The 20,128-nt window shown below is 43.5% G+C and overlaps 1 protein-coding gene across 5 annotated transcripts in view; it reads right to left on the bottom strand.

The window, feature by feature from the left end:
• Positions 1-2,368: 2,368 nt before the first annotated feature.
• DNM2 (dynamin 2) overlaps positions 2,369-20,128 on the bottom strand; it is a 60,685-nt gene continuing 42,925 nt past the window's right edge. For 4 of the 5 annotated variants that reach the window (XM_035141256.2, XM_035141254.2, XM_035141255.2 and 1 more), the window contains 6 exons: positions 14,879-14,988; positions 12,570-12,681; positions 11,362-11,526; positions 10,332-10,567; positions 9,487-9,741; positions 2,369-4,564 (listed from right to left, as the gene is read on the bottom strand). In XM_035141256.2, coding sequence (XP_034997147.1) covers positions 4,495-4,564; positions 9,487-9,741; positions 10,332-10,567; positions 11,362-11,526; positions 12,570-12,681; positions 14,879-14,988 — 948 coding nt within the window. In that variant the 3' untranslated portion in view covers positions 2,369-4,494. Of the gene's footprint in view, positions 4,565-6,747; positions 6,819-9,486; positions 9,742-10,331; positions 10,568-11,361; positions 11,527-12,569; positions 12,682-14,878; positions 14,989-20,128 lie in introns of all 5 variants that reach the window. The other variant, XM_035141257.2, reaches the window with a different exon arrangement.

The following is a 20,128-nucleotide window of genomic DNA, read 5'->3' on the forward strand; positions in this document are numbered from 1 at the left end:
CCCCCCCCGCCCTCTAATATCTTGATTTGGAGCTGGAAAACCAAGGTAAAATGTGGAGGCATTGATGGAAAGTTGCAAGCAAGCACAATTTGTGACCTTCCTGACCACAGGGTACACCTGTTAAGGCAGGCATCCCCAAACTTCGGCCCTCCAGATGTTTTGGACTACAATTCCCATCATCCCTAACCACTGGTCCTCTTAGCTAGGGATCATGGGAGTTGTAGGCCAAAACATCTGGAGGGCCGCAGTTTGGGGATGCCTGTGTTAAGGTATCAGTCTCCACTTCTAGTATTTGAACTTTGTGGAGCATGAGCCAGTATATGACAGCCTTAACTCTCATCTTAAACCAGGTTGTTGTTTTTTAAATCATCAAATTTACAATTAGCTGACTAAACTATTTTCATAACCAAAAAATTGAATTGTCTCTAAATGGACTTGTATAGTAATAGAATGCTGTGATGTGATTTACAGCCAAATTAGCGATGGTGACAAGACAGATGCACACAAAACAATTCATAAAAAGTGTAAATAACTTTAAGAGACGGAATTGAAAAACACATTTGTTGTAAAACCAAAATATGCTAGCTGCTGGGACCTGCATTCTACACTCACAGTGGCCAACCACTTATGGGAAGTCTTGAGACATGCTGGCTGCAACAGTGAAGGTTGAACCTAACTTTGTAGCTAGCAGGTAGCTTTGAACATCATTCTTGAGGTGGACTGATGATTGTTCATCCTTCATTATTCTGCTCTTCATGTTTGCAAGAGATAACTCCAGCATTATAATGAACTGCAAGCTTTAATTCTTTAGAGAAGTATAGTGAACATACTTGTAGTTATTCATCATTGCTATATAATGTAATCCTGGACACTGAGATCCAGAGCCGAGGGCCTTCTGGCAGTTCCCTCCCTGCAAGAAGCGAAGTTGCAGGGAGCCAGGCAGAGGGCCTTCTCGGTAGTGGCACCCGCCCTGTGGAACACCCTCCCATCAGATGTCAGAGAAATAAAAAACTATCAGACTTTTGGAAGACATCTGAAGGCAACCCTGTTTAGGGAAGCTTTCAATATTGGATGAATCATTGTATTTTTAATATTTTGCTGGAAGCTGCTCAGAGTGGCTGGGGAATATTTATTTATTTAATGAAAGTACTATGCATTTTGTTCAAATCGTATAGGTCATGCTATTTAGGTGCTTTATAAAGTATGGTGTATGTACCTTTCCTCAAGAACTGAAGTTGTCACAAGACTCGACAGCATGGATCTCCTTGCAAGTATTTCAGTATGAACGCATTCTTCATTGCTAGCCAACAAGATCTTCTAACTGGTACAGTGTTTGTTTCGAGACCTCCCCAGGTAGGTGCAATTGCTGAGCATGTAACAGCCCTTCTGAGTGCCTGATCACCCCTGTCCACAGGGTACATTTTTCTGCAGGGACTGGCCACGATGAAACTACTATAGCAGGCAGCAGCTGCAAAAAGATGTCCCAATGTGCCCTGCAAAGGCTGTCTGCAAAAGCTTGCTCATTTGTATTTGGTTGTTCCATGATCACCTGTTTTAATTTGAGAGGGAGGAGAGCTATAGGGGTACCTGTCCTCTGGGTGAGAGGGCACTCAAAAAAAAGCAACTGGGTTAATCCTTTTCTCCGAATGCTGTTTAACCGGTATGTGATCCCTCATGGTCTAGGACAGTGTTTTTCAACCTTTTTTGGGCAAAGGCACACTTGTTTCATGAAAAAAATCACGAGGCACACCACCATTAGTAAATGTTAAAAAATTTAACTCTGTGCCTATATTGACTATATATAAAGTAATTCTCCCACGGCACACCAGGCAACATCTCGCGGCACACTAGTGTGCCGCGGAACAGTGGTTGAAAAACACTGGTCTAGGACACCCTGTGTGACCAGTAATAGAAAGCATTGCCCCTACTGTAAATAGACTTCATTTGCCCTTTGTGATACCAGCACACAGCCATATCTGAAAGTGTATGAAGCACTGTGTTACCACATCGAGCATGATCACTTGAGAAAGGGGCAGGAAATGGCACTTAAACAGCACCTAAACGTAAGGGAATCAGTGGCTGTGGGCAGCCGTAAAAATATAGGATTAATATGTTAGCCATAGCTAAATGTCCTTAAGCCTTGTTAGCTGGGGTTATGTTTAGCTTGTTTTATTGAGATATTGTACGACTGCCTCCCATTCAAAAGTCAAAGTGAGCAGGGCCAAACAATCAGCCATTTGGGTTGGAGGCTGGTGCACAGAAGCTCCTCAAGGAAATTCGATTTGAGCTTTAGTTTCTTCTGCTCACTACCTCCTGAGAGTAGAAATTTTGAGAGCCAATGAAAGACAACACACACAAACCCCAACACCACTGGCTGCCAGAGATTTTCCACCAGCAAAATTTCCCTTTATTTTAGTTTATTAATAGGATACATAATGGAGGCACTTATCTCAAACTGTTGGGATCTTTTTTTTTCATCTAAAGAAGAAGGGAGAGAAGGTCCCACAGCCCCTTCACACATGGTAACAGGAAGAGTCAAGAGGAAGCAAATATGAACACAATGAATTAAAAGTAGAGGTCCATGCTACCAAGCAAATGCCAGCTTTTGGAGAAGTGACCAGTGGGCAGGAGGTGGCAGGAGGTTATGAAATGCACTGCAAGAGAGGGTCAAAAGTCCATGATAGTGACGTTGGAAGTAGAGGGACATTTATAGGAAGGCAACACTGGTTATTAGGGCAGTCGGCATGTAATTCAAGCAGTAAAGGCACAAAGTTAGCACCGTCTATGGAAGTGTCATATCCTCCAGGACACGAAGCAAGAAGCTACTGCTGCAGGTAGGCAGGAAGGGAAGAAACATTTAAGGCAGGTGGTGTATGTGTGGCTGTTCCTTTTATCTTATCTCCGGAAGGGCTGAGGTATCCCTGATAGCCTTGTATAATGAGGGCTGGGCTTAACTGATGATTTCTCTTTTAAAAAAATCTAGAATTTATACAAGTATTAATACAGTCTGTCTTTCGTAAGAAATATATACAACCACAGCCCAGGGAGGGCAGAGTGCTTTACTACTGCTGTTGAGAAGGCTCCAGCGTTACTCCAAACTCTGAGGCTCTACAGATGGAGCGGCCAACCCAAGAACACAAAACGCCCCACTCTGAAAGACCACAGATGCTAACAAGCTTCTGTGGGACCTTGTGGCACAAGTGTCGTAAGATCTATTATGGACACAGTTTGCCACGAAGAATCTGCCTCAGCCTGGAGGCACAGAGGTAAGCTGCAGTACAGCTGATCTCAAGCACACGGGACAAAGTCACTCTTCTGATTAGGGAGGGAAAGGCTTTCCAACAGAGACCACAACCCGTGCAGAGGATCACAATCCTGATAAAACGCTTCGAAACCCTGGTACACACACACACACACACACTTCTCCATATGAACTGGGCAGGTAACAAATGGTCATAGCCAGTCAGGGAACAGCCAGTTGGTATTACAGCTCCAAGTGACTAAGACATCCCTGCCGCTGGGCACCTGGATGCCTCCTTGGTGCAAATCAGGAGGGACCACCAATCATGCTTATCTAGGTTACAGCTGAGCTGCCTCGGTTTAAGCATGAACACTGGTTGTGCAGAGCGTGGCGTGGCATTCAAATCAACTCTATACCTGAGGCTTAAAAGCAACCCAGTGCCACCTTCTTTCCAATTATTCTCCTTGGCAAAATCTTGCTCTAGTTCAGTGAATTGAATTTATAAGCAATTTGCTATTTTGCAGTCCCATCATTTTGTTTTGTTTTTTTACCCCTTCAAAGTTATAAAATGGAAATAAACTGATCAAATCTTGCATTGAAATTTATAGGGAGAAAGGAAAGGCAATCAAAGTGGGGAGGGGGGGGATTATATATATATATATTATAATACAAATAAATCCATAGCCGGGTGGGGAGGTTGAGGAGTTGGACAAACCCAATTAATGTGAATGGCGAAGGGAGATTCTACGTGTTGAATGCACAAGTGTTGGTGGAAATGCAAACTTGCCACTTTCACACATTCACAGGCAATCCCTTGCCAATCCCTCAACTAGGGGATCCTTTCTGTATTTTCAACAAAGTGCAAAACAACTCCACAAAACAGAATACTCCATGTTCCCATGTGGAATGGGTCTGGTGTGGCCACCAAGAGGAGGGTGAAGAAACGACCCCTCCCCTGCAATTTTCCAGAGAAGATTCAGGTCACCAAATCCCTCCCCAGCCAAGACCCAAGGACAGAGAGGGAACTACTACAAGGAATGCTTGACCTCTCAGAGCTATTTACAAGTAATCAACCCACAGCACCCATCTCATGGTGGCTGGTACTGGAGGGAAAAAGATAGGAAGGAAGCGGGAAACGGGCCTTGGCTACAGTTGATCACAATTGCAAAGAGCTCTTTTACACAAGAGATTAGGCATGAGTTCTCTCCACAAGATAGTTAACAAGCAACAGCTCTCCCTGGTAGTGGTTGTAGTTAATCTAATAAGGAGGGCTCAGCAGGCCTGATAATGGTGGGCCGGTTCGGTGCTGCAGGGGGTCTTCTGCTGTAGAGAGAACAAAACAGATGGAGAGAAATGAACACCAGAAAAGGGAGAACTGGACAGACGTCACTGTGAAATATTGTTAAATGAAGCTAATGCCCACAACTCTCATACCCACTCCACTATTCCACTTAAGCTGGGAAATTCTATGTCCAGAATAGTACATTTTGTGGCATATTTAGCCAACAAATAGAAGTGGCAGAAGCCATCATTTATTACTATTCTTTAGACAGCTTAGAACCACTCAACCTCCCAATATTTCACCTGGGGGGGGGGAGGTCTGCCTTTGGTATGACTAGTAGGGGTGACTTGGATAGACACCAAAATCCAATTCGCTTGACTGTAGGTGTGGTTCTGGGTGAACATTATGTAGGGTATGCAAGAGATTGGACTGTACAACTCCTTTGGAGAACAAGCCAGCTCAATAGCACAATGACTGGTGCCAGGGCACTGTATTCCGTCTGTCACTGCCCCACCCCCCCAAACACCATATGATGTTGAGACTGCACAATATACTGATATAATAAAATATTCAGGGTGTAATCTATTTCTATTTCACAGTTCAAAGTGTTGGTGCTGACCTTTAAAGCCCTAAATGGCCTCGGTCCAGTATACCTGAAAGAGCGTTTCCACCTCCATCGTTCTGCCCGGAAACGGAGGTCCAGCACCGAGGGCCTTCTGACGGTTCCCTCATTGCGAGAAGCCAAGTTGCAGGGAACTAGACAGAGGGCCTTCTCGGTGGTGGCACCTTCCCTGTGGAACGCCCTCCCATCAGATGTCAAAGAGAAAAACAACTACCAGACTTTTAGAAGACATCTGAAGGCAGCCCTGTTTAGGGAGGCTTTTAATGTTTAATAGATCACTGTGTTTTATTTTTCTGTTGGAAGCTGCCCAGATGGGCGGGGTATAAATAAATTATTATTATTATTATTATTATTATTATTATTATTATTATTCTATATTAAAAAATCCTGTGTGAAGATAAACCAAATTCTGCAACAAGACTAACTTCTGGAGAGCGTGTAGATTAGAGAAATGTGTGTGATTTCTACAATTTTGCCCAGTTTATTCTGCTTCTGCTAACTTTGTGGAGGTAGCTGGCTACACAGGTGGCTACAAGGCTTTCCTCCGTCTTTCCTCTCTTTATTTTTCACATACACACATCTCTGAAGATGTAAGAGCTAGCAGTTTCAAGATGAAACTTGAAATTCTCAAGCAGCTAAATTCGGCATCTTTTCTGTTCTTTTGAGGAATAAACACAGCACTTGCTATAGAAACCAGTCTGCTTGCTAGCACTGCTGTCTTAGATGAGTCTCTAGTTCAAAACTAGACATATTCCCATAATAAAAGGTAAAGGGACCCCTGACCATTAGGTCCAGTTGTGTATTATTATTCCCATTATACACTCCATTAAATCTCCTATAGCTTCGAAATGGAGAATGCTTCCTCCTCTACAAAGCCTGCAACACTACAAAGCCTGCAACATTCTACTCAAGGAAGAATATGCAGTTTCAAGAAACAGGATGACTCTTGAGCACCAAAGGCGAGGAAAAAATGGTGAAAGATTTATACGATCTGAGGTGAAACCAGAGAATATTAAAATGATCCAGACATAATTTTCAATGATTATTAACCAAGAGATTGAATGGAAAATTAAGATGCTTTGAATTTGCAAATAAACCTGGCAAACTCAGCTTGGCAGTTAAAAAACCCAGGATGACAGGATAACAAATAAAATTAAAATTGAAGAAAAGATAACCGACGACCCAAAGGGAATTAATAGAAGCTTTGTAAATTTTTATACAGGGAAGGAACAGAAAATCATGATAAAATTGAGGAATACTTAGAGCAGAACAATTTATCAAAGATCTCAAAGGAGAGACTCGGTCTCTTAAATTCTCCTATTACTGCATTGGAAGTTCAACAGGCAATCAAAAAAGCGAAATCAGGGAAGGCCCCGGGCCCAGACAGCCTACCAGCAAACTATTATAGAAAGCTAGAAGAACTGCTATTTGAACTACTGAAGGACACAATGAACGACATAGTAAAGACTGGGAAACTACCGGAATCATGGAAAGAAAGCTTTATAACCTTAATTCCAAAGCTGGGAACTGATTTAACAATTGTTTCAAATTATCGTCCAATCTCCCTTTTAAATAATGATTATAAATTATTTGCCGACATACTTTCGAAAAGATTAAAGACGATTCTTAAAGACATCATTCACGAAGACCAGGCCGGCTTTCTCCCTGGACGCCTAATGCAAAATAACATCATAAATGTCATTAACGTGTTGGAATATTTAGAAATCAGAATTGACAAACCAGCAGTACTAATGCTGGTGGACGCAGAGAAAGCCTTTGACAACATCTCATGGAGATTTATGAAAAGAATGATGCAACAAATGGAGTTCAGGGAACAGTTTTGTAAAGGAATTGAGGCTATATACGCTGATCTATGGGCCAAGATGGCAACATTACAGAAGACTGTGTAATAAGAAAAGGGACAAGGCAAGGATGTCCGCTATCCCCACTAATATTTATTTTGGTAATGGAAGTGTTGAATAAAAAAATAAGGGAAGACAAAAACATAAAAGAAATAACACTAGGAGAGAAAGCTTATAAACTAAAGGTGTTTGCTGATGATTTTATTATTATGAGAGAGAATCCAAAAGAAAGTTTATTAAAGGTATTAGAAATAATTAAGAACTTTGGGCAGGTAGCAGGATTCAAATTAAACAGTTCCAAAACAAAGCTCTTGGTCAATAATCTGACAACAAAGGACAGAGATGAACTAGAAAAAGCCTCAAAATTGAAGATCTGCCAAAAGGCAAAATATCTGAGAATATGGATTACGCCAAAATACATCAATTTATTGCAAGATAATCATGCTTAAACCTGGACTGAGATTAAAAGGAATTTAGAAATATGGAGCAGAATAAATTGATCTTTTTGGCGAAGAATATTCACCATTAAAATGAATGTTTTACCAAAAATATTTTTCCTATTTCAGACAATTCCTGTGATTGGAGTGACAGGCTGCCTCAAAAATTGGCAATGAGACATCTCTAAATTTATTTGGCAGGAGGGGGGAGCCCAGGATCAAACATAAACTATTAATTGATATCAAAGAAAGAGGAAGATTTTTCCTGCCAAATTTGAAATTATATTACAAGGCAGCCTGTCTCTCCTGGATCAGGGAATGGTGTAAACTACAGAACACAGGCCTTCTAAGACCTGGAAGGACATGACAACCAGTATGGCTGGCATGCCTACTTAGGTTATGATAAAGATCCACACAAAAAAATTAAATCATATTATAAGGAAATTTCTCTACATGGTTTGGGCAAAATACAAAGATCTGCTCAAACCTAAAACTCCATGGTGGATATTTCCCCTTGAAGCATTAGCAGTGGAGAAAAAAATATGAAAGGGAATTGGCCAATATACAAAGTATTTTTAAAAGAGGAAGAAAACCAGTTGAAGCTAAAAAAACTTCAAAGAAATTAGAGAACATTTGTCAGGTTGGTTACAGTATCACCAACTTCATGAGGTATTTAAATTAGACAAAAGAAATGGCTTTGCGACGGAACCCTCCAGATTAGAAAAAAACCTGATTAACTCTAAAGTGAAAACTCTCTCCAAAATATAGCAGTCAAGGAGGAGGAGGTAAAATCTGTAATGGTCAAGTGGGCCCAAGATTTTGGCTATAGCATCCCAATGACTGCCTGGGAAAATCTATGGAAGGTTAACATGAAATTCACTGCATGCTACACCTTGAAAGAAGATGCAATTCCACTGGTATTTGACACCACTAAAACTATCTAAAATGTACAAGGACATTTCAGGTAAATGCTGGAGATGGGGGGAAGCAGAAGGCTCAATGTTACATATGTGATGGACATGTAAGAGAATGAAGGAATTTGGGGAAGTAATTTATAATGAGCTCAAAAGAATGATTAAGGTATCCTTTATATAAAAAAACCCCCGGAGGCTTTCCTCCTGGGGATACTAGGCCCAGAAGACATCCCTAAAAATGCGAGAGAAATATTCTTGTATGCCACGGTAGCTGCATACATATGAATTAGAAAGGACAGAAAATTCCGTCAAAGCTGGAGTGGCAAAGTAAATATGCCAAGTTGGCAAAAATGACAGAAAAACTGAGAGGTCATACGAATCAAACATTTACTAGGAAATGGGACATGTACAAAAGATATATCAAGGATTCTGTAATAACATGACGCCAGTGGCAGGCCAAGAATGACTTCTGTAGTATGATAGAAAATTGTAAGAGAATATTATATTGATGAAAATTAACAAAAGAAAACAAAAATAAACAGTGCGCTAGATAGACTAAGTGGTAGATACATAATGGGGTGATGGGAAGTCGCTAGAAATTCAAGAAGAACATAATGTGATGTGATGTAACAAATATTACCATTTTTATTTCTCTTTTCTGGATAACCCTTCTGTTTGTTACTTTTTTATTATATTATTTTATTGAGTTTAAAAAGAAGGAGAGAGAAAAATGCAGAAGCAGCACTTTGGCCCTGAAGGGAAATGTTACACCTGATCCTGCGTTCACATATTTCCTCTGTTCTAAGGCAGTTGTTTTAAGGCACTTGTACCACGCTAACGTATTGCATGGTCCATGTTCCAGTTTTCCGTTCTGAATTCTCCCATTCCATTTTGATAATAGAGAAATTGTTATACAGGGTTAAAGAAATTAAGACTCATAAGCTCTCGAGTCTAGATGCTGCTGGACTCGAGTTCCCATCAGTCCCTGCCATCGTGGCAAATGATCAGGGATGATGGGATCTACAACCCAACAACTAGGCAGCAACAGGTTCATCATCCCACCTCTAGAGCTGCTGCTATAGTATCTGCTCTAGCAGCAAAGAGAGGAGAACCTGAAGGATGCCTTACCTGGGCACACCTGGAGGGATGCCAGGTGGAACACGTGCTGGTCGTGAAGGAATCAGAGGAGGAGCTGAGAAAGGGTCATTATTAGCAACAAATGCACTTTGCGGTCCAGGGCGTGAAGGAATGGGTGGTGCCACAAAAGAGGAAGGGCCTGCGGCCGGCATTGGGATCAAGGGGGGGCCTGGCATAGGGCCCCTCACTGCTGGCGGTCTCCCTGGTGGCAACACAGTCGAAGTAGGCCTGCGCTGTGATGTTGGGCTGCCAAAGAGAGAAAAAGAAACCACCAGGACAGGGGAGGTAAGTTAGTGTCATTCAAGACAGCAAAGTGAAACCAATGCAATCAGGTTCAACACCAAACCCCATACACTAAAGTATGAACTGTCTGCTTCACATTCTACCAGACTTTTAGAGGACATCTGAAGGCAGCCCTGTTTAGGGAAGCTTTTAATGTTTAATAAATTATTGTATTTTAATACTTCTGTTGGAAGCCGCCCAGAGTGCCTGGGGAAACCCAGCCAGATGGGTGGGGTATAAATAATAAATTGTTGCTGTTGTTGCTGTTGCTGTTGTTGTTGTTGTTGTTACTGTACAAGAGTTATATGAATACCCTGCAGAATGACAACTGAAGATTTAAGGCTACCAACAAGCATAGATCAAGGTTCAAGTTTGTCGTTAAGTATTAAAATCATATCGTAGGCGGGCCAAATACAGGTGCCTGGGCTCTTCCTGGAGTTCCGGAGGTAGGTCACTTGAAACTTCTGGCCTTGCTGGTTTCTATGCTTCCATCCCATGTGCCTAACAAAAAAATAAAGCACACCAGAAGCAGATAACCCACCACCCCAACTCACCTATGCCCACTAGCCCCTGGCTGCAGCCATGTGTCATCCACAGGAGGAGGAACCGGTGTGGAAATGGTGCTGGTACTAATGTCTCCAATTATGTTCAAGGCCTCCTTCAGGGCATGGTACATTCGCAGCATGTCGTCCCTGCGCTGCGCCTGGTCTGCAGACTCCTCCATCAAGCTGTTTTGGTCTGCGGAGGAGTACAGGTAGGCCAGAAGCTCCGAGTGGATGAAATCCTTGGTCTGTGAGGATGGGGGAAGAAAAGCACAAAGAAGAGGTGATGCTGTCCAAATGTGATGGGGCTGGAAATGGTATATTCTGGCTAGTTTCTTATCCGTGGTCATGAGTTTTACCAGCAATTGGGGGGGGGAGAGAGACACCCTTGCCTTTGCCACTACTGTACTGTACTCCACAATGTTTTTATGGGAAGGCGTTGTCTAATACTGACAGATGTTAGAGGTATACAGCTGAGAACAGCTTGTTAAAGTGTTATAGCATGGGGATTAACAGCAGGGCAAGTGGACTTTGAAACCCTTATGTTTGCTAAGGGACTTAGACTCAGTCTGGAAGGATAAATCCCCACCATTTATTACACAATGGTCTGAGGATCTCACGACTCTGACTACATTTGAAGATATTTCATATAGATACCAATTTTATGTGGATACCTATTTTGGACATCTAGAGAGCTTATATGTTTAACTTAAGATGCATGCCTTGCTGGCAAATTTATCCATTATGTGACCTGATGGTGTTTTTCTGTTACTATCTGTATTATTTTTACTTTATATTTACTATTATATTTTTTAAACAATTCTTCTCCCCCTGATCTTCCTTCCCCTTACATTCTCTGTTAAGTTTGAAGAAGAAGAAGAAGAAGAAGAAGAAGAAGAAGAAGAAGAAGAAGAAGAAGAAGAAGAAGAAGAAGAAGAAGAAGAAGAAGAAGAAGAAGAAGAAGGAGTGCATCAGCAGAGTGGCGGAACAATGTCTGCTTAGCCCCTGACAATAAACAAATAAATATCCAACTACAACTTACATTGTTTATCATTAGGTGCATTATTGTCTTTGGCATAAGATCCCGGATCGACTTGTTGATGATCCCAACATACGAGTCAACAAGATTGCGGATAGTTTCCACTTGGCGTTCTAGCTGAGGATCCATGGAAAAGGTGTTTTCCTGGGATCCCTCTTCATTCTCCACCTGCACAGAAGACAATTGGACAGCATTAGACCTGTGGAAGAATTAACACAGGGAGAGCACCAGTTCAGGCCCTCAAGTCAGGCCCGGCTCTAGGTAGACCCCCAGTGGCGCAGGGCACCATGGCGCCGGCCCGCCAGAAAGGCGCCGCGAGCTGCGCCCGCCCGCTGGCCGGCCGATCCGCCGATCCACCGCGCAGCTGTGCCCACCGCGCTGGGAAACGGGGTGGGAGGGCGCCGGAGAGATCCGGCGCACCACAGCAGCAGGGGCGTTTAAGACGGCCCTGCCTCAAGTCATAATTTGATCTCAGCTTTCCCAAATATCCCAGTAATCATAGCATGGGTTTAGTTTGGACTAACCCAGATCTGCAGTGCTTATTAGCTGACTGGCAATTTAATGAGAATTCAAAGTGTTCTCTCCCTACCCTCCGCCGGCAATGGACAATTATTTCCTTATTATTGGGTTTAATTCTTGCACTGTATACTATTATGGTTTGCTCTTGCTGATACAGCTAAAATCACAGCAGCCTCTTGCACACCTGACCCAGAACCTCAAAATTTGTGCTTTGCATCAGCTTTCTCTTCCCCAGGCTGAGCATGCCCAGCTTCCCTCACAAGTCTTTGGAGATGACCGTTTTCTGTATAGCTTTGGGAGAAGCACAAAGGGATTCCTGCTTTGCTCACTGGGCTTTGGGCTCATCGTCTTGAATCCTTCACAGCTCTTACACAGATACTACTTTCCACATCTAGAATGGCACTGCCTTATCCACACAACTTCAGGAGGTGGGTATGGGTGGAAGACAGCTGAAGTTTCTACCAACTTTCTCTCTTTTCTAAGAAAACCCTACCAAGAGTTTGGACAGCAAACTATCGTCAGTCAAAGGTACGGTGCCCAACTTGATGGAACCTCTAACTGGTGAGAGTAGCTCCCAGCCAGAGGCAACAGCAGCTGCTAGGAGATCCTTGGTACAATAGTACCACTATTGGGCCTTCAACACACCCACCACCCCCTCTTCCTGCTGAAGGAATGAGGGGAAAAATGTTTACTTGGTCTTTCTCAGGGTAAACACCAGCACGGAGGAAGGAGGCCTTCCAGCTGTCCACGTCTTCCTGGGAGTCACACGCAAGCTCAATCTGACGCAGGTCTTTGTATACATTCCTAGTTTAGGGGTGCAGGAGAAAAGAGAGGAGTGGAAGAAGGACAAATGTCATTGGGCTAGTGAAAGAAAGTCCACATCAGGCAACAGGAATCCTGTAATAGGAAGGATACACACACACACACACACACACACACACACACACACACACACAGTATATTCCTGCGTATAAGACTACTTTTTAACCCAGGAAAATCTTTTCAAAAGTTGGGAGTCGTCTTATACGCCGGGTCGTTTTATTAATACAGCGAGTATATCCCAAACTCTATATTTTAACTGGAAAAGTTGGGGGTCGTCTTATACGCCCAGTCGTCTTATACGCCGGAATATACGGTGTGTGTGTGTGTGTGTGTGTGTGTGTATATATATATATATATATATATATATATATATATATATACATACACATACACATACACACACACACACACACACCCCTTTATTTTCTAAGTACTTTGAAGTTCTAATCTCTATTGCCATGATAGAATGTGAGACTGTAGGAACACCTAACAGATGGACTAGAGTGCTGTTCTACTTAGCCAAATGGTGCCCATAATAGTTGCTTGTACTGAGTGAAGTATGGTTTCCATTAGCTTTTTGCTTCCACTTAAATGTCTTGGGCATACACTCCAAAGCAGACATGGGGAACCACTTTGGCTAGCAGGCCAGATGCAATTGTGGCCAACCCTCTGCTGGTGACATTTGACAGTTGCCGTTCTGAGCCCTGGCCAGAGCTGTGGGCAGCACCAAGTTCCAGCAGCACCACATGCATGCTGTGCTTGAAAACAGAACACTCAAGAGGGCACTGTAAGACTGCCCATTCCTTTGCAAGCATGACTTTACTATCCCACACGTGTCACCAGGTGAGTGGCAGGTGGGTGTGCCTAGGAAGAAACAGCCTTGCCGGTCAAATTAGGAGGCCCAACAGGCCTATTGTTGTCTGTGGCCCAGGATTCTCTAACTGTGCTCAAGACCTTCATCACTTTGCTATTCCTCACCTCCCTTGGTTTTACTTTCTGCTGGACCTAGTAAGAGATGCCTGCCATATCTTTTCTTAAGGAGATTTTGTGGTGAATCACGCACTGAGCCAAGAGAAGGAAGATACTTTACAATATCGTCTTTTAAAGAGCCAAGTCTTTCCACCGCAATCCAGTCCCTTGAAAAATCCTAGCTCAGACAGCTCCAACCCCATCACATCATGTGAACAGGAGAGCAAAGTCAAACTGTTTAAGCTTGAATACTCAGCAGGCACTGAGCAAAGGTGTTAAAGGTAACTGACAGCAGTGCAGGAAGTGTCAGCCAATACTTTTCTGTGTCAAGATTAAGTCTTTCTGAATAGGATGTGTGCAACAAGCAATTCGCCCAAGTACCATCAACCTCTGGTGCACATGTGACCTCAGGGCTTGCTAAGCCTGGACAGAACATGCAGCACACTTCTCATGTGTGTCAGTGAGGGGGGGGGGTTAAGAAACAGACAAAGTATCTCTCCTTCTGTGAGAGCATGTCATGAACTGGCAGGATGATGGGGAGGAGGAAAAGGATCCCAGTGAGGGGTGTAGCCAGGACTGCAACACACCGGGGCAAGCAAGGGATGGGGAAGAAAGTACTCATACAGTGACGAAGGATGGCAAGGGGATGGGGCTCAGTGCACAGAAACCAAAGCAGCAGGACCCATCACCAGAGCCAGAGGGACCCCTGTTTCCCTGAACACAACAGGCTCTGAGGCATAGGGAGCAGTAGGAGGGGCACTCTAAGAGGCTAAGGCAGCCAAGGGCTCACAGCCCAGCTTACTACCTGGTCAGGTGAGGCTCACTAGCTCTGGGAGGGAGGTGTGTGATTCATCAAGCTGGAGGAGGCTTAGAACAGGTGAGGATCACATGCCTCATCAAGCTGCAATCAGCATGCAAAGAACAAAAGGGAAGCAGAGCTGAGGTGCTGTGTCTGCTCAACTGCCTATGTTGGTAGACCTTGGCTTGGATGCTCCTGAAGTGTGCTTTAGGTTTGACCCTGGACTGTGTTTCCTGACCCTTGGACTTTGCTTGCATGGATTGAACTTCAGACCTGACATACTGACTTGTGGCCAGGTAGGCTAGGGGTTTAGGACAGATCAGCACAGCAGTTTTACCAGATTTGAATTCAGCCTAAGGTCCTAAAATGGCTTCTCATGAATCAGAAAGCGCTGAGACATACTTCTCTTACCTTTGTTCTGTGTTGAAGATACCAAATACGTGCTTGTTGGACATGAAGCCTTTTTCCACATCTCTAATTTTTAGGTTGTCCAGAGGGAGCATGTATTTCTTCTCCTTTTCCTATGAGGATAAAGAAGGGTGAAAAGCCCAAAACGTCATACACGTTGGTTTGTTCTGGCATTCAATAGTCCAGTAAGAAAATCTGCTCTTACAATATTTGCTTGACATCCAAAACGATGATTAAATGTAAACTGTTTTAGATTTGGCATGCCCACACCTGGCTTCAAGCTTTTAATTGAGGCCTAAAGAGTCTGGTTCAAAGTTCACACACTTTACCCATATAAACCCTTAATAAGGGTTATTATAATCCACAAGTATGTTAACCCAGCATGCTTCATTCCATCATTAATTAACATTAGAAATGTTATTTAAAAGTCAGAGCTAGTCTTCTCTTTTTTATAAGGCTCTTGCTACTGCCACTTACTGCAATCAGTTCTTGCTTGTTTTGAGTGTATAAATGTTCAGAGTACTGTCGTTCAAACATTTACTAGAAAAAGGACAGGGCTTTGCCAGTGGAAACCTATTGCAACCCCACATCCACCATACAGGACGTTGGGAAAGAAGAGGTAGCACAGAGTGGACTTGAAAAAGCAAAAAGCAGGCTCCCTCAATCTTTTTGCTGTAGAACCCTGCTTTCTTTAACAAGTTGCAGGCTAGCACTGGTGAGGGGCCCCCCATATGAGTCACACAGAGCAGCCTCTCTGCAAAAACCCCACATCTGGAATTGTTTATAGCGCCAGATGCTGCCTGCCTGCCTGCCTGCCTCCCTCCCTCCCTCCATGCACACGCAGAATCCCAAAAGTGACGTTTTCCTTTATACAGAGGCCACAAACCTCACACCCCCCCTCTATGATTTCCTGAACAGCCCCAACCATTTTCCAGACTGGATTCAGCCGCAGACTTTGCCACGTCAGAGTAGGTTTTTTTCCCCTGGAACAGCTCTACTTAACAAACCCTACAAAAGGAGAACAAAACGGGATTTCATGGAAGAGAAGCTTCTGGATTCCAGCCCCGCCTGCCCAGTGTTCAGACTACCTGTTCAGGAAGCTATAAAGGTGTACAGTAGTCTGCACATTGGTTAGACTGGGTTTGGATAAGCATCACTTCAGGGGTGTTGGCTGTTCAGGTAAGCTTCTGCTTTGGGGGAGCGACTTTATTCTGAGTTTTGCTGCTACTGAGATCCTAGACCTATAAAGAAGTTGGCTAATCGTGCATAAAGGGTTTATGCCCTCCTTCGACAGTCACAAGACAGGATGACTTGAGAGTCGGGCTTTAAATGCAGCTTGCGTTGATAACTAAACAAACTTCTTAATCCCCTGCTTATTTCAGGAATGTGTGCTTTAAAGAGGAATTTTCTAGGGAAGTAGATAGATATAAATTCAACGGGCAGTTTAGTTTCCCAGGCTTTGTCTCTGCTGGAGAGCTTTGTTCATGCTGGGCCTGCCGGTTGTCACCTTCCAGACAAGAACTCTCCCAGAGAGGCATCTTGCCCAGTAAATGGTTTGCCAGTGATTTGGAAGAGGGGATTTTTACTTATTATTATTTTTATTTGATCAACCTGTTTTACTTTTTATTTTAGGGAAACAACCTCTGCTTGTGCAGCACCCCTGTTGAAGGTAATATCTGCCTGTAGCCTTGCTTGGAAATTAAATGAGATATGGGGTCTGGCTAGCTTTGAGGCGTGGGTGGCTGTGGACTGTGAGCACAAAAGAATACCTTGGCAGGGGAACAAAACGGCTCAAGAAATACATGTCTGTTTTGCACTGCAGTAGTTCAACTGAGCCTGCTGCCACCAGGTAGTCAAAAGCACCAAGTTCTACCAGGCAAGCGGTCTTTAAAACTTGAAATATTCTCCCCAAGGGTAGGGTGAAATAGCAGAAAAGAACAAAATTGCAAGGGTGGAAGTACTGACTTGCTTCCAAACAGGAGTCCATTTCTAAAGACTGCACGTACACTAGTTGCAGTTAAACAAAAGCTAAGTATGGGCACCAAAACAAAAGACCGCTACACTCTCCCTGTAATGTCTGCCTTAAGATGTAGCCAGCTCTACACAAACCCATGAGGTTTATTGTTCTCCGGAAAAGATTGGGGGGGGGGAGGGCACGGTAATCCAAACACACCAACTTTTGCTGAGATTTGCTGAATGTAGCTGAACTCACTGTTGGCTGTTTTAAATATATAGCTTGCCTGTCAGTGATCAGTGCCCACATTGGCATTCTTTAAGATCGCCGACAAAAGACAGGCAAAGCAAACTTTGTATTTAAGAAGTGTATTAAAATGCTTTATACGGTAGTTAAAATGTGTAAATGAATTCTTTCATATTTTTAAGTTCCACTGATCAATCTTCATTCCAGAAGACGCACCGTTGAATATTTTCGATGTCACACCTAAGCAGTCAGGCTATTAATTAATTTTCCAGGATTGAGTAGCCTATTGTTTGAAAAGAAAAGTTTACAAAGAGATGTTTACAAATTCACTCATGCATCAAAACACACAGAAATTCTAAGTTAAGGTGTCCACCTTAACTTCTGCGCCACGTAAGCTGTAAATATGTCCCGCTCTCACACTTATTGTGCTAGCTCATGACTTATCTTCCATGCACCCACACTTTTCTTTGGTTTTTCAGCCCCAACCTTTTCCTCTGCAGGTCAAGGGAACACCAAAGCTCATGATACCATGGGGGCCATGGCCATTAAACTGCACAAAACCACCTGCATTCCTTATAAGTATTCATTTGAGTTCCAGGAAATTGTCTATGTGCGGTAGTTGTGATAGGCTGCATGTCACAGCATGGGGTGGGGTGGGTGTGACACAAGACACCAGGTTGACAGAAGAGTCTCCTAAAGAATCACTGGTCAGTCCCCAGGGCAATCTGCAGGCAAAGAAGTGCCCACCTGGCAGACCAAGGCTTCTCTTCCCGGAAAGAGAACAAAAAGCATAGCCATATCTCAGGGTCCAATGGGATGAGGGGGCAGGGGGCTGTAGGCAATCAGAAAAAGGAGAAGGTGGACTGCTGCCAACCTGAGTGGAGCAACAGCCACAGGAGAAAACAAGTATGGGTCAGCAAAATAAGTCTAACATACACATATCATGCCAGAGACCCCAATTAGTTCACATGCCTATTCCTGACACGGCATGGCACCATGCAAGGGAAGCAGCCCATGCCCATGTTTCTCACAGAACAACAGCTTATGCCCTGTTGCAGAGCACACCACAAGAGTTCTGGGCCACTGAATGGTGACAAGGGGGGAGATTGGTACATGTTAGCAGTGGACAGCTGCAAATGGGAGGGGTGGGGTCACAAGGGAGATGGAGAACACATGGAGAGGGACCTAAAATTGGGTGAAGGAGGCTATTGGGACAAATATCTGTATCACGAGAAGGCACACAAGCCAGCAAGCAAAAGGAGAAGGTTAAGCTCCACTTGTTGCTTTTACTTTTGGTTAAACATGCATAAGATTTGCAAATATTTCCTTAAGCTTTAGAGCACAGAGGCTGGCAGTCAGAATTAAAAGTTTAGCGCTTCCAAACAAGGACATACCACTGAGCCCATCTCCATTGCTGCCCCAATCTGCAGAAGAAGAAGAAAAGGATTGGGGCTGAAAGACCAAAGGGAAGTGGGTGAAAGCACAACACTGTATGCGAGACTGTAGAATATGTTCGCTATTTACATGGCACAGAAGATAAGGCGAGTGCTCTAACTTCAAATTTCCAAGAAATGGCACAGAAGGTCTAAGAAAACCCCCACACAACAAATAAATACATTTTCAGGCGAGTTCCTTCCCTCTTAATAGGGGGGTAGTTATCTGTTTCTTTCATGCCTCCAGAGTCTGCATTTCTCCAACTACGTACTCAGAAGTGCAGCTACATTGGATGTTGCAGTACATTTGCTGATAGTTGAAGCTGACATGAAGTTTGAAAAAATTACAGAATCCATGTCCCCAGCTGAAGCATGCAATCTAGCAGGGAATTTCCAAACTACAAAGGCTCATGTATGCACCAAGAGCAGAACACGAACCGTTTAAAAGCAAATCAAAGAGTTCAGTAGTTAGGAAAAGGAAAGCATACCACCAAGGCAGATAGACTGGGGGAGGGGGGAGAACTCCTGCTTAACCAAATTGCCAAAAGCAATAAAATTTTAAAGCTGGCACATCAGTGGTACTCTACAATAACCAAGATGCAGAAGAAAAAGCAAAAACGTAGCTACCTAGCAATTTTTTAAAAACATCAACCTTTGTTTAACTGCACTACTCTGTTCTATTTGGAGAGAGGTAGCCATGTCTGTCTATTGTAGCAAGAAGAAAGAACAAAGTGCTCTTTGTCCATTTCTTCTCAGGTAGAGGCTAAGTCGCTGCCTGTATTTTTCTATATTTCATTTCCATCTCACCTCACTGTTTAGAATTCCCCTAAATCATATATGTATATATATATATACCTGTAACTCAATATAACACTTCAAGCATCTGATGACGTGAACTGTAGCTCACAAAAGCATATACAGTACCATAAATATTTTAGAGTGCAACAAGATACTTCTTCATCTCAGGCCACAGAAGGTGGAAAGAGGGTGCAGCAAGAAGCTGCCAGAGAATTGTTTACAAAGGTGATATAATGCAGTCCAAGATTCCTTGAAGTCAAACATCATGCCTCCCATGGTATAGATCCCACAATCCCAGTACAGTTGTACCTCACAAGTCGAACAGAATCTGTTCTGGAAGTCCATTCGACTTCCAAAACGTGGCTTCTGATTGGCTGCGGGAAGCTCCTGCAGCCAATCGGAAGCCACAGAAGCCCCATCGGATGTTCAGCTTCCAAAAGAACGTTAGAAAACCGGAACACTCACTTCCAATTTTCGATCGTTCGGGAGCCAGAACATTCGACTCCCAAGGCGTTTGGGAGCCGAGGTACAACTGTATTTGTATCAACCTGGCCTACTAAATTGACTCCCACCAGAGCCCAGAGCCTGCAATGTCGCTTACCTGACTCTGGATCCAACTGCACACAAGTCAGTGCCCTAATTATGGGTGCTCTCCCCCTACAGGCTTGCCTGGTGTACTCATTGTTTATATTAAGCAAAATGGAAGGTCTGTGATCAAGATATGCAAGGTGGCGCTGTGGTTAAACCACTGAGCCTAGGGCTTGCTGATCAGAAGGTCGGCGGTTCGAATCCCTGTGACGGGGTGAGCTCCTGTTGCTTGGT

This window comes from Zootoca vivipara, chromosome 16, assembly GCF_963506605.1.
Source record: "Zootoca vivipara chromosome 16, rZooViv1.1, whole genome shotgun sequence".
NCBI classification, from domain to species: Eukaryota; Metazoa; Chordata; class Lepidosauria; order Squamata; family Lacertidae; genus Zootoca; species Zootoca vivipara.